Consider the following 25,259-nt stretch of genomic DNA (forward strand, 5'->3'; position numbering starts at 1 on the left):
ATGCGAAGATGTCTACGCATGAATGTGGTGCTCGAGAAGTTTTTTTTGACATGTAAAAACAATTGGACCCGGCGGTAGCCTGCGTAGCAAGCACTTGCCAACGCGACAGTCAAATAATTTTACATTTGGGGTTGTGTAACAGACAAAATCGGAGTCAAATATGAAACTGATGTAGTTTCAAACGATCACCGGGGGCGATTAATTGGGATATTATGGTATGAGAAGTACAAGTTTTTTTTTTTTTCACTGATATTGTTTTTGTCCTCTTAGCTTCCACTCAAGTAGTGTTTTTCATGGAATCAATGATGGAACACGTAGCCAAAGAACTGAAGCTGACACCAGAGCAAGTCCGAAAAGTGAATCTATACCAGAATGGCCAGGTAGGGTTAATAATAAAGTGTGGTTATAGCCAATAAGAGGGGCGAAATAAAACAGTCATTATTTAAACAATTGCGAAACCTCTTTATCGGCGAGAAGCTAGAAGAGACGGCTGTATTTAAAGAGAAAATATTTTCGCGGCTTGGTAAATATCCTCTGCTTTCAATGACACTGAGATAAAACAAACTAAAAAGAATTAAGAGCAATTTTGTTTTGCTCTGAGAAGAATTCACTTTCGAGAGAGCCAATCAGAGCGCCGGTTTGGTATACATTGAACTACCATGTGATCCGGAACTAGTCAAGACCATTATTTTTCTTCCAAGGCTTTTTCAGAAAGAAAATTATATTGACCGAAATAGTAATGATATCCCTTTTAGAAAAATGGATGCCACCATTTGCTTCTTTATTATTTTACAGGAAACGCAAACGGGAGAGACACTCAAATACTGCACCATATCTACACTGTGGAATGGTAATTTATGTAGTTATAATAATAAATACATGCGGTGTATATTGCGCTGAAAATTCATTGAACACAAAGAGGTGCCAGAGATGCTTACAAGCAGTCAAGACAGGAGGCTCCTGCTGAAGGCTAATAATACAAACCCTGACTTGTGCGCAGTTGTCTCTTGTTATGTGCAAGCGGTTAAGGAACGGTCGCGCGAGAATATTACAGCATCTGGGGCGAAGGGTTTCCCATCATCCCCCGCACTTCCCTTGACCGCGCATAAGAGACTGAGGGGCAACTGAGGGGCAACTGAGGACGAGTCAGCTACAAACCCTGGAACTTACAATTTACGCTTTTTTGAAGACTTGAATACATCCTGTAGCTACCAATGGTTCCCTGAGACAGATGTTAGCTGATGCCGTGTCTACATCCGTCATTTACTATTTACTTGTTCATCGCTTTGCGTCAGAATTAGTTCGCCGTCTTAGAGATCTTTGTTGTTGTGTACTAGTGCTGGTCATTTATTGCTGCTGTTTCGCTTTTCATACCTTTGAATATTCATACTTTAGTTCTTTTTAAATAAAGGTACAAGGAAATACTACCCCTCCGCCAAAGGAAAGCATAGTTGGTTTCTTAAAGTCTTCGTCGATGTGCACGAGAAAGTGTTTTAGATAAAGCTAACCAGGTTATCTTGGTAGTAGGTGTCAAAAGGTAATGTTTCTTCTCTTCCATCTTTTTAGATATCCTTTCGACTAGTGACTTCCAGAACAGAAAGACTGCAATCGACACCTTCAACAAGGTACATGAGCATTTAACTCTTCTTCAAGAGCCGGAGGAGTTTATTTTCACAGTATTTATTTCAGTCAAGTAGAAAACAAATGAAAACTACTTTTAAAGATTTCATTATTTACACAAGTAGCCTCGGCAGCATTTACTGCACAAGGGCTAATGCAGCCGAGCAAATGTCTGAAACTAGTGAATCAAATGAAAGTCATATAATCGGGTTTAGAATCCCAGCTAGTTGGAGGTGAACCTGTTGGCCATTTCACAATTGTGGTCGAGGATTTGAACTTAGGATTGCCGTGAACAAATCAGGCCACAGTTACAAAAAATAAGGTGGCGCTGATTCAGTGAGGGGAGAGGAGAGGCTCGATACAAAGAATGTTGATATAGTTGGATGTGTTCCGAAATTTTTTTGGTATGGGGTAACTATCCAATCACACCCCTTTATTTATTCATATCCTCCCCCGTCCCCCAGCCCCGACTTTTCACAGCTTTTGGTAGCCAACTGAACCCGTTTTCTTTTTAGAACAATCGTTGGCGGAAACGTGGAATAAGCGTGGTCCCTTTGAAGTATGGAGTGTATTACGAAGGATCCATGTTCACTGCATTGGTGTCAATATTCCATGCTGACGGCACAGTAGCTATTGCACACGGAGGCATTGAAATCGGCCAAGGAATAAATACTAAGGTAGGGGCAGTTGATATTACAGTGAAGCCTCGATTACCCCAAGGAAGATGCTTTTCCTTGAAAGTTTCTCGGAGCGAGGTTGATCACCTGGCCAGTGAAAAATTAGGAAAATCTATGATTAAGGGCCTGTTTACATGGAGATGGAGGACCCTAGGTTGGTGAGGTATCATGTGGCGGGTCGCCACACCTATCATTTAAACGTGATCACATATGGACTGGCAGGTTACCCCACCTAAGCAGGTTACCTCACCTTCCTGGGGTCCCCCACCTCCATATAAACAGGCCTTAAATGAACAAATACCTGGAAAACGAACATTTTGACAGAAAGCAGAAGCATTCAGTGTATAATTTCTTGGCGTGACACTTTCTCTCAAAAAACGAAAAGTGGATAGTCGGAGAATGGTTACGGTACATGGACAGAATCGAGTCTTACCTTGCTGGGTTTTGCCATAATCATGTTTCTTAAACCTATTAAATATTCTCTAAACATAAACAAAGAAAGCTGGGATGGTTGCGTAGATCCATCCCAGAAAACACGTAGAGGTTCGTTCTTATTTTCTATATGTAATCAATAATTTTCTTTCTTTATTTTTTTTTATGATAATTTTTTGTCTTGAATGTTGCAGGTAGCTCAAGTTGCAGCTTACAAGCTGAATTGCCCCCTCGAGATGATTGCCATTAAGCCAACTGCAGCGTTTACCAATCCAAATAGTAAGCACAATATAATGATCAATTAACCTTAACCCTGTAAGACCTCACGTAAACCTGCAAAAAAATCCATGCCATTCTCCCTACATTCTAAAAAAGAGTTTTAATGAAGATTTGTCCTGGAGCAAGATACTTTACACTCGAGATCTTTTCTTTTATAGAGCGTTTTCACATGACATCACATCCGCCATATTGATGTCCCAAATTAATAACACGGCGGCCATGTGGGAGTTCAACCATTTTCTCACGAAAAAACTTTCTTTTGTTCCAATAAATTGAATTTACCATAAATTCCAATAAACTGCTGGCCACGTAAGTGAAAAAACTCTGTTCCCTGGACCGTTGTTTGACTCAGCGGTAACAATAAAAGTATAGGAATTGAGCCGGCAGTGTTGTACAAACATAAGGGAGCTTGAATATCGTTTAATATGTTTTTGTTTCCCAGCTAACGAATTGAGAACTTTAGTACAGTTTACAACCAGTATCTGTTATTCTCTGTTCCCTGTTAAAAATAATTGTTGAAAGCAAGGAAAGAGAAAAACATAGGAAAAGAGTAAAATAAAACTATTACATACCAAAGAGGAATGCTGTTGCTTAAGAAACAAGCGATCGGCGTACACCGTTATATCTTGTCGTCCTGCTTCTAAAGTGACACTGAATTGTTTACTTGTAGGCGGGAGTACTGGTGGAAGCATCACAAGTGAGCTGTGCTGCAGGGTAAGATGACTGTTTATGGTGAAAGGCTAAAAGGTTTTAGAACTCTCTTCAAAAGAATGACAGAAAAAGCCTTTGCAATTTGAAGCCAAAACAACTTGGAACAGTCATGCGATTATTACAACTTTTTCAACTTTTTAGTTTTCGTTTTGTTGTCGTTGTTATAGTTTTTGTTATAGGCTCGATATCCCAATCTCCCCATCCCCACACATCATTAAATACTCGTTCAACAAGTATTATTTTGTTATTTAGACCGTCATGGGATGCTGCGACATTTTGAACAAAGTTATTGACCCAGTCAGGAAAACCATGCCAACCGCCACATGGCCTGAACTGATCGCAAAGTGCTACGACAATGGTCTGGATTTGTCAGCTAAATACATGTGAGTTTTAAAATATCAGTGTTATCCATAGCGTGAATTGTAACATGTACGATTGATTTTACTAACGTCCTTGTAACCTGAAAATCTCTTGACAGAATATTCTTTAGCAGTTCCTATGTACGGTATGATGTTTGATGTTCTTTTGACAAGACCCAAAGTACCATCTGCCTCAGCGGTGACATTGGCAATGTGATCATTCCATGAAAGAACACTGCTATTTAACAAATCCAGGCTTGATCGCTACGCAACGAAACTAAATCAACTTTAGTCCCATCAATGTGATAATCGTAACGCAAAGGAGTCTCCTTTTTTTGTAATTTTCTGAACCTTACATTTACAAGCATTAATCCTCATCTGATTAGTCCTACACCACTCATTTGTCTCATTTATTATTATTCAAAAAGCACGGGCTGTGATTTGCAGCAACTCAATTTGATCTATTCCTTTTTGACTGTTCAGCTTATTTGGAACTACTTTGAAGCGCCAGATATTTCTTCCACCACGTTAAATTTTATAGTTTTATGTTTATTCAGAAGATTTCCACCTGGGATGTTTGAGTAAATGGTAAACACCCCTGGGCAAGTTCTGTTTCGTAAGAGGCCATCTGTATGATGACATCATTTTACTACTGCTACCAGAATCCTGCAGGGCCTGCAGGGTTTTGCTTTCTTGAGCAAATAAAGACTAGGATCACTGGGATGGCCAAATTTAAATATAAATGAAAAAAAGAAATGAATTCTGGTCGTAGGTATCGAGCAAATGGCCTATTAGTCATCGCTCTGAGGCTCTCTTAATGGCGCACTCTTCCCTCCCATAACATCCCTCGCGTTACATAGGAAAGCCGACTATGGACGAGTCAGAAACAATTTCACATTGTTTTGGGGTATTCCGGGAGCCGGAGGTCGGCAAAATCCCTTGGTATATCTGCAAAATATTCTTCCCCCCTCCCCCACCCCACCCTTTGTACCCCAAAAATTCACAACCTTCTTATCAAAGACTAGATAATGGATTCTTACGCTCTTTCAGGTCAAGAAGCACGACTCCTTCGCTTGTGGCATACAACATTTATGGTGCCACTTGCACTGAGGTGGAGATTGATGTGTTGACAGGAGAAAGGGAGATTTTACGTACTGACATACTTAACGACTGTGGACAAAGGTAAAAGGGTGTCAGATATACCGATTATTTTACATTTTTTTATCTGCACACTAGTTTTTTGTTGTTTGAGTCATGCGTTGTTTTATGCATGAATGCACTACTTAGTTTTTACATTCTTAACTCGCTCATGCATGCAACTGAGCCATTGTACAGGGTTCAGTTTTTCACTATATTTAGCTATTATTGAATGAGGCTGAGTAGGATATGAAGAATTATGCAGATCGAGGAGGGTGTCGTCCGTCGAGTTGTCTTCTTGCTGTTCGTGCTATGTTTTTAGACAAAAGTTCGCCGTAAAACGAGTAAAATGTTCCGTCATTACTCACGTCGAAAACAACTCAAACTCGTACCCAGGTCTTCTCCGTTAACGGCGTTTCCTGCACTTTTGACGCCTACGGTTCAATATGGCAAAATTCTTCCAAATTTGGTCAACAGTAGCTGGTTATGATCAATTATGCGTATGATTTTAGCCAATCAGAAAGGGAGAAATATTTTTAATGAATAATAATCTTATTTGAATCTCAGTATGAACCCTGAACTGGATATCGGCCAGGTGGAAGGAGCGTACACGATGGGACTGGGTTTGTGGCTGACGGAGAAAATTATCTACGATCCGCAGACAGGAAAAAATCTCACTAATGGAACGTGGGTAAGTGACCTTGTATTATTCCGTTTCTCAACAATTACATTCCATGAAAAATCATTTACGTTACAAAAATCAGCGGGCGATATGAACGCTTTAGCCGAAGTAGCACTTTTGTCTAAGTCGGAAAATCTCGGAACCCGTAAAGCATAAGTAATTTAACCCTTTCACTGCTAGAGTGATATGAAATTCAAATGAAACTTCTTTGACACTACTTTCACGAAGAAAAATTGGTGTTTGAGTGGCAATTTACGAAATGGAATTGCACTAACTTCAGCCACTTCTGGGAATGAAAGGCTTATTGAAGTCTTGCGAGCTGGCTAGTCATCCGTTACAATGCATCCAACCCATAGGGACAAACTGGCGAGGAGCTTACTCCTCTGGAATATCGTTTCGTTGTTTGCTCTTCATCTTTGCTGACCAGCCGCCGGATGACTGTTTTGAGACCATCGTGGACTGTACCAGTGCTAGAAGTCCTTTCCTTAGTTCCCGTGGGCATAAGCCATGTTTTCAAGGTCCATAGCCACATGTCGATAACTAATTAACGTTACACTTAACCTCCAGGAATACAAGCCTCCCGGGTGTAAAGACATACCGATTGACTTTAGAGTGTCACTGTTGAAGAATACTCCGAACCCAAATCCACTCGGCGTCCTTAGGTCAAAAGGTAACAAAAAGGGCGGGGCGGGTTTGATATACTAAAGATGTTTAAACCACTAATTATACATTAATATACAGACTTAGCCGGGGCTAAAAGCGAAATTCTCGTTAATATACTTGAAAAAATCGTTTATTGCTGAACGGCGAGGGCAATGAGAACGGTAACAAAATCTATATATCTAATTAGCAAAAGTTCGACGTTCGGCCCAGGCCGAACAGATCATTTTATGGAGGAATTGTCGTATGTGCTCGCCAACAATTTTGTTGCTTGTGTTCCTGTTCGCGTTTATTTTTTTTTTCACTGCCGCTCATTTTCGTCTTGCTGGCCGCACGATTTCTCATGTTCTCACCGCAGCTATGAAATTTTAATGTTTTTCTTCCAACGAAATTCGTCTCTTTTGTTTTTAATCACTCGCTCTAGCTCTTTCTATGTTATCCACGTGAAGGTAGACATAAAAAATAACATCGAAAAAAGACTCGTCTTTTTTATTTCTTCCCTCTAAAAGTCTGAGTGGCCATGGGATTTCCAGCCAAAAAAAATACGAGTTGCATTTGGTTTGCCATACCTGTGGTGCGAACGGACGCTCACGTGACTACCAAATTTTCTTACCCATGGCGCCCCGCTGGGTACGCTTGGTTCGTCCGAGAGCTCCGCTAAAATTCAATAAAATTTCAATGGAATTGCGGCAGGTAGTTAATAGTTTGGTCCTTTACAGTTACTTGCAATGCTCTAGTCGGGTCTCTTAATTTATCGCTGCCATTTTTCCTTTGTAGAAATAATACCTAATGAAAGTTTATACTTCATTTATATATTCATTCATTCATTCATTTATACTAGTAATAGTTGACACTACAGCTGCCCCCGCTCTGTATATTGTCGGGCAATAGCATTCTTGCTCGGTGTGTAGCTCTTTGAAATATACCGATTCATAAGGAAGATTTTCACACATATTCCATACAATAGGTGAGATAAATACAGGAAACGCAAGGTTCCATGCACAGTATCAGGTCGATTTCACACAGCTTTGATCAAAATATTCTCAGTTTCGAGAATAGTTTATTCTAAACCATAAGAAAAGATTTAATTAGAAGTTGAATTTTTCGCTTTTTCTCTTTCACTTTTTACATTCAGTTCATTTTATTTGCCGGAAAGGAAGCCTTAGAAATTAAAAGGACGTTTGATCGATTCACACTCGCGCATTCTAGTCTTATTTTAAACTTTATAGCGGAAGGACCTCTGTGAGCAGGGAATAAGTCAGCACAGAATTTGATTGTCGGCGAATTTCTGTAATCGTCCATCGTTCTGCTAGTGAGAAGCTAGCCGTTGTTCACTCGTCTTGCTTGTTTGGGGCTGAGTCTTATTCCGGTCAAAGAGGGAGAAAGAGTGTCTGGCAAGGTTTCCAATGAAAGATTTGTGAACTCGTGTCTTGCAAACTCTCCAAGTGTTTATATATACACAGTTATACGCACCTGAAAACTTCTTCTGCGCTTAACGAGTGTCGTTAAAATTTTGGTCCATAACTTTCACTGAAACAACTGCTCCACTGAATGTCACTGATAACACGTAACGCAAAAGAGTGTCAAAGTATGACTACACAATAAATGTCACAAAATCTACCTAAGCGGTCCCTTGGGGATGTTCTGTCTTTACGTCATCCTAACCATTTCGTACTTGCGGGCGCAAACAATAGAAAGGTCATCATTACCTACCGATTCCTCGCGGCCCCTGTTCAAGCAAATCGAGATTTTTTCTATATTGACTGTATGACTGTATATTTCAGCTGTAAGTACTTTCCTTAATATACGCGCGAGTTACTAGAGTGCCTCCTCGGGATTTCGCCCTCTGGGCGAAATCCCTGCGGGGGCAAAAACCTTCATTTGCAATTAATATAGCCAATATGACCAAAAGGATTCCGACAGGAGGAACTGTATATTCTTGTTCAGTCAACCCCTTATCCTTAGAAAGTCACCGGTACAGCGTCTTTATAGTTTATACGTCGACTTCTTTTATTGTTGATGTGTTTTTATTTATTATTAGCTGTTGGAGAGCCTCCTTTGTGCATGTCCTGTGCGAGTCTGTTTGCCGTGAAGCACGCTGTGGAAGAGGCGCGAAATGAGATTGGTAAAGGAAGCGAATATTTTGCAATGAGTAAGTCCATTTTATCCGTCTGTTTAGTGCAATTACTAAGCGCAACAACAGCTTCAATCAGTCGCTGAAGAGATTCAGAAAAGTCATTTTTTATGCTGAACCTGTGCAAGAATTCATACGAAGTCGTGTAAACAGTACGGTAATCTGTAAAAAAAGTTGCAAGGTTCCGAGGTAAAGGTCGCACAGGTAAAAAAATTAGTCCGTAAAAAAAATTATCCGCACCTGGGTAAACGGGTCTACCTCTTCCCTCGCTTTTGGAAAAAGAGGCCTGGGTCAAAGCTACCTACTGATGTAATTGATTAGATCAGCCAGTAGCGGGTCAGTTAGACAACCAGGGTTTAACAGCGGTAGAAAACATTACCATTATTGATTGGTGGGTATGCTGTATAACTTTCCCGAATGAGCTTTTCATGAACAGCATGTTCTTTTTTTCTTCACAGACGCGCCCAGCACGATCGAGGATACTCAGTTAGCGTGCCTTGTGGAGTCCAGTCAGTTCACGTTGTGAGAAAACTGCCACTTATAGCGAGGAGTTTCGACTGCTTACGACTAAACGTTCTCGTTGTTAAAATCAAAAGAGGATAACCAGTGTCGCTTCTGATTCTACATTATTATTACTCTCGTGATGCCAAACTTTTGCTAGATACATATGGTATGACCGACGGAGTTACATTAATGTTATAGCAGTGAAATTTTCCACAGATTTTCTAAAGTGTATACGTTGTAGATTTGGAAGGCAGCAGCGGTAAACAAGATCTTGAGAGAAGGAAAGCTTGTCTAACAAAACATACGTTTCCAGGGAAAACAAACACAGAAACAAACAAAACAAAAAACGCAAACCCGCAAGGACAAAAGTTGCATGTTAACAAAGGCTATCACTGTTGAATAAAGTAACTTGGCGGACTAAGAAAGCTGAAATATGCTAGTTTGACAGAAAAAAATAATTCTGGAGAAAAAGTGGTCATATTTAATACAGCCGCAAACTGTAATAACCGAATTGAAAATCGACCGAAACTACCATTAACAATTTCCAGCTTGGTTATAACAGTTCGCAGCTGTGACCAGGCCAGTATTCATAATTATGCTTGAATACTTCACAATGTCGATATAGCCCTTAGCGCTGTGAGTTTTTCATTAGGTACAGAAACGACTAGGAATATTTGTATGATATCCATTACAAATAAAGTGTCAGTGTGGCGGGATTTCTTGTCGTAAAAAGTATGTTAAAATTATAAACAAGCACTTCTTTCATGTACGAAACTGAATTCTTACATGGAATACTCTGATGGAATACCATCGGTACGATTTGTGCGATTTTTCCGAGTCACAATGGCATAACTCAGTCCAAAGATTTTCTTAGTGGTCGAGACGACTGAGTTTGAGGGAGATCCTTTCCTGTCCCTCTTGATAAGAATGATTAACAAGGTAATTCGCTTTAGTTGTATCCGATTTACTGCCATAATTCCTGCTTCTAATTTAAACACATAAGCACGTCAGCCATGAAATGCGTAACCAAAAGGTAGAGTTGTTTGTACAACTTGATTATTATTCTAGAAACTAAGGAGCATCTATCCTTACGTAATATAACTCAGGCCTTCCTTAGCGAAATGATCCTGCCTTTTTAAAGGTTATTTTCTTTCTTTTTTACCAAGTTTTGTCACCCTCATTCCCAGTCTCTCTCTTATTCCCGTCTACTTGCTCCAAGGGACGGGAACGAGGATGAGTGTTTGTATCTGCACTAATTTGTTTACAAATAAATATTAGTCTTTCGTAAAAATAATAGTTAAACGTTGAATGGATAGGAATAAAAAATAACAATTAGTGCATTGGGTCAAAGTTCTAATATTCAAATTATAGATATTTTTGCTGTTGTTTTGTACCATTTGTATCATTGCTCTATCCAGTAGGAAATTGTCCGTAGTCAGAGTCACCTAAAGTACTATACCATGGTTTGATTAAAAGTCTTCGTTTTGCTTGCTGAATGAGTAAGCGATGTCACCAGCCTTCTTCGGAACTATACCATGGTTGGATTAAGAGTCCACTTTTTGCTTGCTGAATGTGCAAGAGATTTCTCCGGCCTTCTTCGGAACAATCTTCCTGATTAATCCATAGCTCTCGAAGGCTTGGTAGATTCCTGATGAACGGCATAATAGACGTTACTGAATCACCCAATGGATTACCGTGCAGGTTTAATTTAATCAGTGTGGGATTATGGCGTGAAACACTTTCCAGTAGAGAATACACGTCATTTCCATCAAGATTCAGCTCCCGTAGTTCTAATACCGACAAGTTGGGAGAAAATTGAAGGCTTTCTATGAATGTTGCAAAGTTCTTTCTCATGCTAAAAGAACCTAAAGAAAGTTCCTCTAGTTTGTCAAAACTGAATGATAGCTTAACATCTACGACCTCCTCACTGCTTTGCTCTGTCGCCCCTGTTAATCTAAGTAATCGTAACGATGTCAAAGTGGGCAGTGATCTACCAAGCGCTGCAGCAAGGTGTGGTGTCATACTGAGCTCATCGAGTACCAGGTGCTGAAGTTGCTCGTGTGTGATACTTTCAACTAACTTTGCCGCCGCCGATGACGAGCAATGTTCTACGTCAAGACAGAGAGTGATCGTGTTTCTAAAATGTGGCAGCAGAGAGGTAAGTTGTTCCGCTCCCTTTGGTGTCAGCACATGACATGACAAAAAACGTCCAAAGTGTTCAATACACCAAGGTTCTTCATACAATTTTCCTATCTCCCACGAGCACTTCTCTGTTAGCGTAGGAATTTCTTGTAGGAGACGAACCATCCAATCAAAATCAGGCTCTATTATGTTACGAAGTACAATACTGTTTAAACTTTTGTTACAGTTTCGTATCAGTGCCAGAAGCTCTTCGGCGTCACAATTGTCAGAAAAGTAGTCATAAACTCGTAAGCTTGTTAGAAATTTCAGACTAAATAACCCTGAACGCAACGTCGAAAAGTTGGTTACAGAAGTAATTCCATTCGCCTCAATAAATACCTTGGCATGTGTGGAACAAAGCAGGTGCAAAACTCGTAAGCTTGTTGGAAATTTCAGACTAAATAACCCTGAACGCAACGTCGAAAAGTTGGTTACAGTAGTAATTCCACTCGCCTCAATAAATACCTTGGCATGTTTCAAACAAAGCAGGTGCAAATCTCTAATAAAAAAACGTACTTTGCCAGAATTATAACTAAGAATAGCGGTGAATCCACATGAAACATATGCTGATAAAAAATAACAATTAAAATCCAAGAACCTTTTAACAAAGTCACACATTTTCGGAATTTCAGTATTTACATTCTTTAGACGTTCGAGTGTTTCAAGCCTGAGTAGAGAGTGATGCTCGTAGGGAAAAAAATCCCTACGTACCTTGGAAGTGAACTCGAAATGAATAGACCAGTCTGTAGACAGACAAGAATTGCAATCCTTTAACTGAAACAGCTCAAAAGGAAAGTTTCCATCAAGGAAGACACCACCAACGCAATTGAAACAGTTCCTTGACAATAATTCACCTTTTGACTGAACTTCTTCAAACGAGTTCCAAACCAATCTGAAGAAAGTGCGATGCCTCTCAGTGACCTCGGATAACGGTTTGTCTGTTTCCTCTACATCTGGTACAGTTGCGGTTAAATCCAGTGAAGGATCAGACATCCTCACCAACTCCAAATGCTCGAAAACTTTCGCGGCTCCTTGGTCAGATAAGCCACATACAAACATGAGAACGTTCTCTAAGGCAATACAACCCTCTAAGGTGCGAGCGTGCTTTTCAAATGGACCAAGATTTCCTTCAGGGATAATCCATCTATAGGTGATGAACCATGCTGAAAGAAATTCTTGAATACTCTTGTGTATAAAGGAAACCATTCCTGCTGGTCTTCTGTTTCCTATGTGCTTCGTTACTTGAAGTAAGCCAATAAAAGAACTTTCTTCGCAGAAAATGGAAGGAGGCAGCTGTTTGTAATCAAACACGTGATCGTCGGTGAAAAGACACTTTAACGCCACCTTTCCGATGTCACAAAGGATCTCCTTGAAATCTGCTACCTCAGAAAAGTCACAAGAAGCAAATGCAGAATGTTTCGCTTGATTGTGATCTAAAACGCACTGGACCATCTGCACATACAAATCTGTTTTTGTTTTGGGCCAGTTCTCCAGGTTACCTTTTTTCCACAGAATGCATAAAAATAAGAGAAGTAATGGACTTTTTGCTAGAGCTAACAGGTCTTTCCCACGCAAATGAGCGGATAGATTTACTGCATCTTCTTCGCTTCCAAGCTTTCTCTTCATGTAAGACAAAATGTCATAGTGGCTAAAGCCAACAATCTCAGCACGAAGGAGTTTTAGGACTCTCCTTTCTCGCAAGTCATCCGCTTTGGAAATTCTACTGGTTATCAGTACGCAACAATCTCTCAATTTGTCACCTTTGAATATCTTGAAGATGTCAGAGTCGCATCCGCATCGATACTCGTCGTAGCCATCGAACACAAGTAAAACTTTATCCTGGTTGTCTGTGATATATTTGAGAAGGTCGTCTGTCATGGATTTATCCTCCTCGGCAAAAATGTTGGAACAGCTTAAAACATCTTTGAGGCTTTGATGTTTTGATACTTCTTTCAGATTAACGGCAACGAGAAGTTCGAACTTCTTCAAGGCAACGGCCGTTTCGTCATAACCCTTTTTATCGTCCAGATTGAGTTGAGCCCAGTCTAGAGCAAGCTTCTTAACAAACGTGGTTTTCCCAATTCCCGTTTGTCCTTGCACGAGTATTCTTTTGGGAAACGTATCGCTCTTGTTCGCAGTGAAAAGATCGCAGTAATGATTCAGCTCGGTTTGTGATGGCCCAGCTGCATGTTGTTCCTGCTTTACCCACGACAATCTGGTGTAGATTTCATGGATGTCAACAGGATCTAACGTGGACCAGACGGATGTGGGCACAGTTGCTGAGTCCTTGTAATACTCAGCTAATTTACTTCGGCAGGTTTTTACATCGAAACCGCCGTGTACGGAACATGGCTCTAATTGAGAAAAAAAGGCAAAATATTAATTAATATTTATCTTTCAAAAAGTTCTTGGGGGTACAATAAGAGCATCGAACTTTGCCTGTCGGTCTCTTATAATTAGTTCGGTCTCAGTTTTATGTGTTTACACAAATGAGGAAATCCCGAATATTATACTGTGCTTTGCATGATTTGTGCTCCTAAAATCTAAATCTTCGCGAAATGCGGCTTCCAAACTTTCTAAAAATTGAGTACCAGCGTAATTGGTAAGAAAATGCTAGCGTGCTTCTGTGGCGATAGAATAATAAAAATGATGAATTCCAGGTCGTATGCGAAAGACGTTTCATCAATATAGATCTTTTAATAATAAATAATTTATTTATTTACTTAAAAGTTCTGTTAACCATAACAATACCGTTTTCATGAGGAACTGGGAGCCTTGGACCTGATGCTCCACTCTCTGCTCCAGTGTCATTCCACCTACTTGAGTCTTGATCAAGGCCACTTGGAGCTACAAAGTTATTAACAACAAAATATTACCAAAAAATGATCAAAAATGGTCCGTCAAAATTCTAAAATACTTCAGCCGATACATTTGAAAAGCGCGAGGATTTAATTCCCAACCGTTGCCTCCAAGGAAAACAAAAACCACAAGACGATGATAAACTGACCTCTTTTGGTGTGGGTAAAGACGTCGCTGAAGGAAAAGTCGGTTGTCGCCTTTACTAATAAGGGACACCTGAAATTCAATTTCCTTCTAAGCTAAGGAATAAATCTTGAAGCCGGTTCCAACGTCGCATTTCACACTTGCCAAATCTGATGTAACTGAGCGGGAACATTGCATTGAAGTCAGCACATGTGAAATTCGACGTTTGAACCAAGCTACAAACAAATGGGATCTGCATCTAAAATATTATACAGATTTAGCCAAGGCTTAAGGCGAAGCTCTCGTTGTTGCACTTATAAATGCAATCAAACAAAACATAAACTTGAAACTACTACAAAGAAATCTCTCAAATCTGCGCTTATAACATTACGTACAGTGGACCATTTATTTTTGGGGAAAAAATGCCTGTAACTAATGGAACAATGGAAGTTAGATATAACCGAAATTTTGTAGAAAAGAAGACTCTTCTTTGTTGTCTTTGCTTTTTCTCTCTAAAGGGCAGGTGGCCATTTACCGCCAAAACACGCGGGTGCTTGAATTCGACACTTTTCCCTGGCTTACACGAAAAGGCGGACGTAAAGACGGTCATGTGACTACTACGGCCCTACAGAGGGCGCTTTGCGCGCGAGAGGGCTTCGCTAAAAATAAATGATACTTATTAAGTGCTGCGGTGAACATGATCTAATATTTTAGGGGGTGGGGGGGGGAATTTTGGTCAAAATTCTTTATTAAGAATGACGAGATGGACTAATTCTGGCCTCAAAAGGGAGATTGTTTCCCCAATTTAGCTCCAGCGTACCTTATAGAAAGAATGCTTTCCGAAAATGGCACAGCTTTGAAACAAGAAAGGATGAAGTAGGGCCTCTTTTCAATTATAAGGGGATTCCCTCAGTTGGAAGAAAATGCAGATTGTCTGCATGTGGCAGTAGCTTAAAATTTACTAAATATGAAAAATGGAAATCAGGGGAGAGGAAATGCGCCCTCTAGCTATGAGGGACGCAAACATTAATTTATTATCTAAAAGGAAAGTTTGTCCCAAGCTTCTGTTTCAAAGCTAGGGTAAGTGACAAGCCACTGATGTCAAAATTAATGATTTTTTTTTACTCTTTCGCAAAAAACTCATTATTTCACGAGCAATGTTTCCTTTCAAAACTGAAATTTTTTAACTTGAAATAGCTTGATAAAATGTCAGTAACATTGAAAGTTCTACCTTGATCAACATGGCTGCTTTGACATATATGCATGTTACCAAGTGATGCTTCCACGTCATCAGTTGCAACACGCAGTTCCAATTCCTTCTCAGAACCTTAAAGAATGATAAAGTAACAATATATTTGTTTTTCAAAACAAACTACAGGTGAAACCTCTATTAAGCGGACACCCCCGGGAATGCTGTAGTGTCCGCTTAATACAGGGTATCCACCTAATACAAGTTTCGATAGATAGCGTCATATACATGTCAAATACGTATGCCATTCAAATGAACAGTGGAAATTATGTTAAGAATACTCCCAGAGACTTTCACGATATATGTTTGCATAAATTTCTTTATCAAAGTGGACCAATTGATCATAGTACCACAAACATAGATTGCAACTCAAATTTGAAGAAATCAGATGAGTGAAACAAGCTCTACACAAACAAAGCGAAAAAGAAAACAATACTGTACTTTGAAACTTATCAAATAAGTTTGTCAAGTCACGTTTTTTAATTTAAAAATCGAAAAAGTTGTGGGTGGCAATTCAAGGTAATCTTTCCCCCTTTTTGGTGTCCCGCATGTTGGGTGGTGGAATTTGATTACAAGTGTCCGTTTAATACACATTGGTTACAATAGAAAAGACTATTTCAGGTACTTTTTAGGTGTCCGCGTCCACCTAATAGAGGTCCACTTAATAAAGGTTTCATTTAAAGTAAATAAGGGAAATAAATTTTGGGACTTCAGCTACTGTCCACTTAATAGAGGGTGTCCGCTTAACACGGTATCCGCTTAATACAGGTTTCACTGTATGTGGATAAGCTACAGCATGGCTATACAAAAATATGTAAAAGGCCCTACTGATCAACTCCCGAGGGTAGATTGGGGGGGGGGGGGGGAGAGTACTTGTGTTAATTTTTGCTGGGTATGTCCCACTGGCCTCTCAGAGCCCCTACCCCATTATAGTCTATTCTATGGCCAGTTATAGACCCCATCTTAGCACCTTTTGGGCATGTATTTAATTTTCGTGATCCAAGTTTAGTCACTGTCTATTTCTGTATATACCTTATAAATCGTTTAAATAGGTCATCATAAATAATGAATTAATATGGGCCTTTATGCCGCGATAATACGACTGAGCCCGGTGATACACGAGAGAGAGCAGCGGGTGAGTAGCCTCTGTGACCCCCCCTTTGAAAAATCCTGGCTATGCCCCTGAAACACTTTACTTTTCACCTACAGTACAAACATTCTGGTACATTTGCTAACTATAAACGTGAAGAACTTTCTTACCCCAAAAATCAGAAAATGATTATGTGAGCCCTTTCTAGTAACTCTGTCGAAAATGCGACCCAATTCTAGTCAATCCAGTCGTGAAAATGTGACCCCATCCAGAGGCACATATCATCCCTATTAGCCTCTTATAAGAAGTACCCCCCCCCCCCCCGACTCAGACTCAACTGCAGCAAAACAAAGGCTTGTATCCAGCTCAAATCCTCCAGATAGATATCAACAATTACATTTAACAACAAAATAATAAATCAAGGTTTAATTCTTGGGATTACATGACTGGACAACTAATCTTAAATAATTCCCCAATATAAAAAAGGGTTTTGAAACATCTTGTTCCTAAAGCTACACATGTGACAGTTTCTCAAGATTTGCAACTTGACTTGCTTTGACCCGTTAACTCATTTTATTGGATATATCACTGTTGCAATTAATATTGGGTGGCATCTATCAGCAGTAACCGATCCAGGGGAGGCCACCCTATTTTTAGATCAATCAGAGGCCCGCATGATAACTTTTTTTCCAGACTGCGCCCCCCCCCCCCCCCTTTTCTGAAGGTCTCGATTCGCCACTGATCAGTATCAGCAATACATGTAGAGAAGAGCTAAGAAGTGTGAAGTCACAAAAACTGAAATTTTCAATGGCTTGGATCAATTTGCACCAACAGGATGATTTTTAGCAAGTCAACATTTTTCAAGTTGTTCTTTAATTTCTTGATGCTAACCAATCCCAAAATTTCACAAATTTAGTTTTTGTGACATCATCACTACTCTCCTCTATATATGATGTAAAATAATGATTTGTTCTTTCTGACAAATTTGTGCTAACCAATCCCATAATTTCACCGATTTAATTTGTGACATCATTACTTCTCTTCTCTAAAATGTTTAACTAAACAATTAATGTACCTTGATCAAGGCAGCTTGCACCAGCTGACGTTCCATGATCATCAGAAATAACACTCTCTACTTTCTGCTCAGAACCTTCAAGAATAAATAAACAGTCTTAATTGAACCATGTGTGAACATTACAGGCCACTTTGGCAGAAGTTAATATTTGATACTATGCTCACCAGTATCAAAACTAACTGCGCTTGTACCAGCTTGCCCAACTCCACCAGATTGACCTTTAGTTATAAGAACAAACACTCTATTAATAAATATTAAATTTTTATACACTGTCTTGGGTGTGAGTTGCTTAATTATGCTTGTAAACGATGAAATAAGTCAAATGGAAAATAGAGTAAGACATTGCAAAGCAGCAAATAGGTACAACAGCAGGCTGCTGATTAGAGAACAGTTAAACAACATTATTGATACCTGATGTTTTTGGTTCCTTTCTCCATTTTTGGAAGATATTGGATGCGCTTCTTCTTATTTGCTTCCCAAGAGTATTTACTTGCTTCTTAGGGTGACGATCTTCCATTCAGCAACTTAACCAAGCTTCAATTTAATCATCAGAAAACATTAATGTAATAAACCCCTAGTAAATTTTTTGCAATATTATATTCAAGCTAATGCTCCAATGAAATTTTTTGCAAAGTTGCCGTGGAAACCTTAAAATAAACTGTAATTGGCTCCTTGAGGACCGAATACTGTTTACTTCCCTTATAAACATTACTATGGTTTCCAGATAACTTCAGGCAGGTCTCAATAAATTGTGCAATAAGTAAGAAGTAAGAAGTTCATTGTACACTCCCCTTTTTAGTGATACAAGACAAAGGTGTACTGTATCATAACGGTTTTAAGAAATATATATCTAACTGAAAAGGAGGGGAAAAAGTACCTAAGTTTTGGTCAAAAACTCCTATGGTACAATAAAATGTTAAAACCTACATTAAAATGCTTGTATAAGGATCAAGAAATTTCGTACCAATATTTGTCTTTAGTTTTATGCCTTACTTAATTTGAGGTCTTTATCTAGGCTTTGCCGGTGCACAAACTGACAACAAATGATCGCTGACCAGCAGATGCTTTAAATAAAGGAATATTTATTGGTTGTGAATTACGTGCTACATGGCCAAAGACATGGTCCCTGGTAACTAGCTTGGATGTTGACACATTAAAACCATCATCCATGTATTTTAATGCAAAAACTGAGTGTCCCCTCGATATAATAATGCTGTCTTACAGGTAAACAGCACAATTCTCAGAGAACTGGAAAAATGTGATCAAATTTTTTGGCTCCACTTATTATCTGGGCGACAATAATTATTATCTGTACGTGTTCCAATTTACATATATTTCTGTCAGATCGCTGATGAGCAGTAAAAATTTTACTGAAAACAAGCGCGTTGATTAAAATCGCGAGAAGGTCTGAATTAAAAGTGTGTTTTGTGCAATTTATCTGAGCTAGCTTATAAATGCATTAGAAGCAGTGACAGCTGAGATATGGGAATCAAATGTCAGGGTATAGGATCAAATATCACCCCTCCCTAAGTCCTAAACAGAGTCCATAGGTGAAGGTTCCTTGCCCAGGAATGAAAACTTTAAAGTTCAGTGGTTTACAAAATCATCTGTCGACTGCCGAAAACAATGAGGAGATAGTTCTCAAACACCAATCATGGATTCGTGGTAGTTAGGTTATCATAAATTTATATCCTCAGTAGCATGAGATTCCTAGTCTACTGTAAAGGACATACTTGTCCAATACTCCAAATTTATGCATGGCATCGTTAAATTTCTCATTGTTTTGCTTTGTTCTTTTTTGTTATGCTTTTGTACAGTATTATAAATACAATGAAATACATTATGCTATGCATAAATTTGTGGGAGTATTGGACAACCTAGCCTGAAATTCAGCCGATTGCTTGGAGTCGTTTTCTCCTCTCAACAACGTCTGAATCGACCAGCCGTTAATGTCGTCCAGTGACTCACTCACTACCAGAAAACCGGGTAGTGATTTTGATTGGTTGATTGTCTAAACATTTGCATAATTTTGTATAATAATGAAAAATTTTAGCGGGATTGTCTCTTGATATTCAGCCGATCGCATCCCTGGCATTCTTTCATGTAGTTCAAACATTTCGATAAGCTTAATCTTTATCTTAAACAGCAAAATTGCCCTTGTCATCGAAACAGAAGTGCGAATGAAGAATCATTGTGGATCAGTCGGTAGGTTTTTCATTTAGAGCCACTTTGTGGTTTCGGCGGCCGGTGATTTTGTTTACGCGAAGTTTTCTGAGATCAGTGTTATAATTCGACCTTCTTGCTATTTTCACCGTCAAGGGTAATGATTCTGTTAGCGTATCTTTCTTGTTTTCGTGTTTTTTTTTCTTCGTTAAGGACCAAATAGCTTCTTTTCAATTAAAGCAAATCATTGTGCTTTTGAACTGAGTGTTTCCTGTGTGTGTATTTCATTGCGTGATTGCGACCGAGTTGATTATAGAATATAGTACACTGACCGGTTCAGAGTTGTACTGCATGCAGTTGATAGTTTGAACGCTAAACATGAATTACGATCGAAAAAAATAAAGCAATTCTGTATCATGCAGACATTTCCAAACGATATTTTTCGTTTTGCCACTTGAAAATCGTGTTTTACATTTTGCATGAATTAAAGCAAAGGTCAAGGAGTAGTGACGTCACTGGACGGCATTAACGGCCGGTCGATTCAGACGCTACTGAGGGAGTAATAACCACTTGAAGTAATCGGATGAAATTCAGGCTATGGACAACCCTCATAAAGGAGAGAATTTCTTTCTTGTCATCAAGGTAGCACACGGTTGAGCATGTCTCAATGACTGATGGTATGTTGTTTACGTAGATACTGAATAAGAGGGTTCCATGCAAGTACGCTACTTTGTGACACTCCACACCCCACAGGTAGAGTGTCAGACAAGGCAGCATTAATGCAAACCACTTGACATCTTTGAGACAATTAGCCGTTAAACCAGGAGACCACTGATGCCGGGCCAGCCAAATGGCTTTTAGTTTTTGCAATAAAATGTTGTGATTGATGCTATTGAACACTTTGCTCATGATATCCAGATAAACAATAGCTGTTAGCTTTCTCTTGTCAACTACCTCAAGTATTGTGTCCATAGAGACGATAAGAGAAGTTTCAGTGGAGTGCCACTTTTTTTCTGCTCTGTTCCACCGCCACTCGCTTGCCACCTTTTCGCACACTTTAGATAAGATAGGCAACAAAGAAATTGGCCTATTGTTCCCTGGTTCTTCAAAACCACCCTCTTTCAAGATTGGTGACACTTCTAGGATACAGGTGCTGGTGGTAAAAGAAGAATTTATAATAGCAGCAATAGAAGGAATAATTATAATTACACTGGTACAAAGTCCTTGATCACACGAGTTGGTATCTTGTCAAGACCTGACCCTTTGTTTCTAGACAATGATGATACAATCTTTTCAACATCTGAACAATGAACTCTGCTAAAAAAAATCTTGTCCCAACCTGTATACATCACCACAAGATATAGCTTCAAGAATAGATCTTTGCCATGCGGCAGCCATTTTGTCTCAGGAGATTTAAAAAGCTTTAATAATTGTTTTTTTTAATATGCATGGCTAGCCTCATAGAGAGAACAAGGCTAGCCATGCATCAACAAAGCTTTTTAAATCTCCTGAGACAAAAAGGCCACCACATGACAAAGGTCTATTACAACAAAGATGTCTACCTCAAGGACATTTCCAATGCTCCCTGGTTCATTCTAGACACTTTTGATTATGTGGAGGATAAACTACATGTATATTATTACAATACCCCATTTACTCAGATTTTAGATCAACATGTGCCTCTGAAAACTCTTAAAGTCTGAACACGGCCAACTCCATTCATCAATATAATATATATATTGCCTTAATTAATGAAAACAAGAGATCATTGGCAGAAGTTAGCTACGCAAACAAATGATCCTGCCGCCCGGCCATGGTCTGGCTACAAAACTTTCAAACTGAGAGCTTCATGTAGAAAGGCTGAAGGGAATTTCATCCAAGAATGTACATGTATTATCACAAAATTCAAATGACACTAATGTGATGTGGAAGACAATAAGATCATGTATCCCAGAGAAATTGGGGAGTGTGTCGGTTTCACAGCAATGATGATAAAACTATCGCTGACAGATTAAATCAACTTTTTACTTCGGTTGGAGAAATTAAACAATGAATCAAAAAATCAAACAGCCTGCTCATGAATGCGGTTACGATCCAGCTGCAAACCTGCAGCCCGGAATTTTCAAGTGCAGAGCAATTTATTGAGTTGTATGGTTGCTTTAATTGAGTGTGGGATAATGTGCTTAATTTTTTTTATCAATTAAGTTTGAATTGTTAGTAATAATAACGACAATAAGGGACTTGGAGAACTGTCGAGTTATTCTAGTATATACATGTAGGCTTGTTTATAGCCTATGTGAGATTAAAGGAATCACATAAATCATGAAGCACTTTTGCCTCCTTTTCATCTGGTCAAGGCATATTGCAATAGAAATCAGCAAGAATAAAAATAGGAATATTTTTTAAATCTTATTGCTAAAGGAGCAAGAAATTCAAATGAATCTATAGGACGTGCAGACAACAAATGATTTAAAGTTTCGAACTTGTATTTTAAGCCGTAGCTAGGGAAAGCTCAGAGGGCAGATACAGCGTATGCACGACAACTCCTCGCTTGAGTCTAGTGCACCTCCTCCAGGCTTATGAACTTAGTCTAGTCTGTGCAGTATAACTGATGTCACCCATTCCAGTTAAACTGCAGATACCTAACCCTATATCAAATTACAGCTTATTTAATGGCTACACTGCTGATCTTTTTGCAGTTATTTTAATTGATGCAATTGATTTTTTCTTGCCTCTAACGTCATTAAGCCAGCTAAAACAAAAAAAACCTGTCCAGGTTTTGTCAATATTTTTGGATTACAATGAAAAGTTACAGAACAAGAATTATTTTTAAAAACAACAAAAACATTTAAAGGAATGAAAATGTGAGGTTGATTCAGACAGTCACAGTAATTATTAATAATTTGAAAAGCCATAAAAAAATCAACACTGAAGTTTTGAGAAATTGTTGGTTTAATACAATTGTAAGATATATTAGGCAGTTCAATACTCTTCAATTTGATACACGGTTTTAGGTACTATCATACTGTCCAACCTTTTGAGTACATGTAAGTAAAATCAGGATATTTTTATTAGCAAGGTTTCACGCAAGTGCTGAAGGGGAGAGCCGCCAGAGGAGACCTGGGGGAATGCTCCTCCAGAAAAATTTGAAATCTTGATCCACTGAAATGCCATTTCTAGTGATCTGAGAGAACAATTTTTGACTAAAATGTTCACGAAATCAATTGTAATTTATATGCTTATTTTTATTCACAATGCTTTGTGTACAAGTACTCAAATTAATTTTATATTTTGTTCGGTTTATAAAGTTTTCTGCATATCAGTTTCAGTTATAAGTATAAGCTAGTATACTCTGTTATATTGTGTTCTTGTATAAATATCATAAGAATTCATTTGAAAAAATCAAAACAGATGTCAAAATTGGGATTTTTCCCATCCTGATTGCATGTTGGTCTAAATTCAGGATTTTCAAGCAAAATCGGGAGAATCCCAGCGAAATCGGAATGGTTGGACAGTCTGTACTGTAAATGGAGATGCCAACTTCTGGAGATCTTAAACCTGGAGACTCTCTCATTTTCACAAACCCAGCCCTATCCCCCCTCCCAACAAATTGATCCAGCCCCCAATGGGAATGCAGGGTTCATACAAAAAATTGCAACCATTTTTCAAGGAGTTGTCAAGGACTACATTAGATTTTCAAGGACAACTTACTAGGAATATGATTTCACAGACTGTACAAAAATGCACATTCCCAGTCCATTCTAATAAGACTTTAAGGCTTTAACTGTTTGCTTCACCAACTTCTCTACATTTTTCAGTTCACTTGTCGTTAATTGATAGTTAATTAATGCACAAAACATAAAGCAGTCTTAATGTAAATAACCTTTAAATTCTCTGAGCTATGATTTATATTCGGTCTTAGACAAACAAAAACATCAAAAAACTCTTTCCAGGCTAATGCATTCAAAGTTGAAGAAAATTCAAGGACTTTTCAAGGACTTCCCCTAAAATTCAAGGACTTTCCAAGACAGTGTGAATCCTGGAATGGCTTAGGACATTATATGAAGCCTTACATGAAGAGCATACTATCAAAAATCACAATCATCGTTTTGATGATTTTATCTGAGAGATATGGTGACCTGTATGGAAGAGCAGGAGATCCGCGGTGCCACATCTGGGAGAGTTGGCATGTATGCATAAATGACTGTAAATGATCTAATAGATCGCCCAGGGCATTTTTTTTTATTTTGGGGGGTTCATGAGGGAGAATCTAAAAGATAGGAGGTGTTTAAAAGTGAGAGGTGTTTATTCTCATAACTGCAACAAGCTCAACAAAACTAACTGAAGCTTTACATAACAATAATTATCAAGAGAGTTTATAAATAGTGGAATATCCATTTCGTCAATCAATATGTCTGTCATGTCTTAGCCATCCAGAGAATCCAGTGTCAAAATTGATGTCAGAAGTCTTACTCAGGGTCATTGTGCTGCCATTAAGTTAGTTTATTCTTACTCTAAACTTGACTTTGCACAAGATACAATACACAAACCCTTGTAAATCAACCAAGAAACTATATAAATTGAATGATTTGCTCCTTTTTGCTAATTCCTCAGAGCCACCTGAAGATATCCTGTGAATAATTTTTTATTAAGCTATGGATAAAGCAAATTCATATATTGTAGGGCCCTAAATTTTCCTTGCTGCGTTTCAGCAGTTTGGAAAGATTATGAGCTTTACAAGATGAATAAAAAAAAAATTATGGGATATGTCACTGTCAAGAACCTTCCAAGACCAACAAGGAAAAGAAAATGGTCATCCTCGACAACAAAGGCAACTCCCAGCTGTCATGACTGGAACAGGGAAGTAGGACATAATAACTTCACTACAGCACTTTCTCAAATAAAAGGCCATCAACACAGAGACTTGAACCTAACAATACCAAAAACGGTCTGATCTGAATTTGAGGTGATCATGGCCACCACGCTCTGCCAAAACCAAACTTACAACTGCGAGAAGAGTACACCTGTTTTAGCTAGGTCCACCCTCAAACAGCGAATCTATAATAAAAGATGTTTCATAGGTTACGTTCTACAGTTCAGCTTACCTTTCTTAAATTTAGAAAATACTTCAACCACTACCTCTACATCATGAATAGCCTCCCAGTGATGTAAAATGAACTCCCCTAAAAACGCTTGCGTGGGCAGTTTCATGAACCAGCACAGACCGCAAAAATGCTTGATCACCGTATTTGGATCGGAACCAAATACGTCATTGGTGACGCAAATTTGTGAAACAAGACAGTCACGCGATTCACGATCCTCTG

At 38.8% G+C, this 25,259-nt stretch overlaps 2 protein-coding genes across 2 annotated transcripts in view; one reads left to right on the top strand and one right to left on the bottom strand.

The window, feature by feature from the left end:
* The window catches only part of LOC140928551 (xanthine dehydrogenase/oxidase-like), a 37,158-nt gene extending 25,912 nt beyond the window's left edge, over nucleotides 1-11,246 (top strand). Inside the window, exons 30-41 of the mRNA XM_073378306.1 lie at nucleotides 271-380; nucleotides 796-850; nucleotides 1,567-1,625; nucleotides 2,136-2,297; nucleotides 2,924-3,008; nucleotides 3,679-3,722; nucleotides 3,972-4,102; nucleotides 5,129-5,260; nucleotides 5,783-5,906; nucleotides 6,465-6,567; nucleotides 8,599-8,709; nucleotides 9,150-11,246. Coding sequence (XP_073234407.1) covers nucleotides 271-380; nucleotides 796-850; nucleotides 1,567-1,625; nucleotides 2,136-2,297; nucleotides 2,924-3,008; nucleotides 3,679-3,722; nucleotides 3,972-4,102; nucleotides 5,129-5,260; nucleotides 5,783-5,906; nucleotides 6,465-6,567; nucleotides 8,599-8,709; nucleotides 9,150-9,217 — 1,184 coding nt within the window. The 3' untranslated portion in view covers nucleotides 9,218-11,246. The remainder of the gene's footprint in view (nucleotides 1-270; nucleotides 381-795; nucleotides 851-1,566; nucleotides 1,626-2,135; nucleotides 2,298-2,923; nucleotides 3,009-3,678; nucleotides 3,723-3,971; nucleotides 4,103-5,128; nucleotides 5,261-5,782; nucleotides 5,907-6,464; nucleotides 6,568-8,598; nucleotides 8,710-9,149) is intronic.
* On the bottom strand, nucleotides 10,705-25,154 carry LOC140926158 (uncharacterized). The gene is made up of 7 exons (XM_073375945.1): nucleotides 25,041-25,154; nucleotides 18,184-18,306; nucleotides 17,937-17,990; nucleotides 17,773-17,847; nucleotides 15,590-15,685; nucleotides 14,128-14,223; nucleotides 10,705-13,730 (listed from the first exon to the last, which is right to left on the bottom strand). The coding sequence occupies exons 2-7, from the start codon at nucleotides 18,287-18,289 to the stop codon at nucleotides 10,705-10,707; spliced, it is 3,453 nt and encodes a 1,150-aa protein (XP_073232046.1). The 5' UTR covers nucleotides 18,290-18,306; nucleotides 25,041-25,154.
* Between the last annotated feature and the right edge of the window lie 105 nt (nucleotides 25,155-25,259).

This window comes from Porites lutea, chromosome 2, assembly GCF_958299795.1.
Source record: "Porites lutea chromosome 2, jaPorLute2.1, whole genome shotgun sequence".
In the NCBI taxonomy this organism is placed as follows: Eukaryota; Metazoa; Cnidaria; class Anthozoa; order Scleractinia; family Poritidae; genus Porites; species Porites lutea.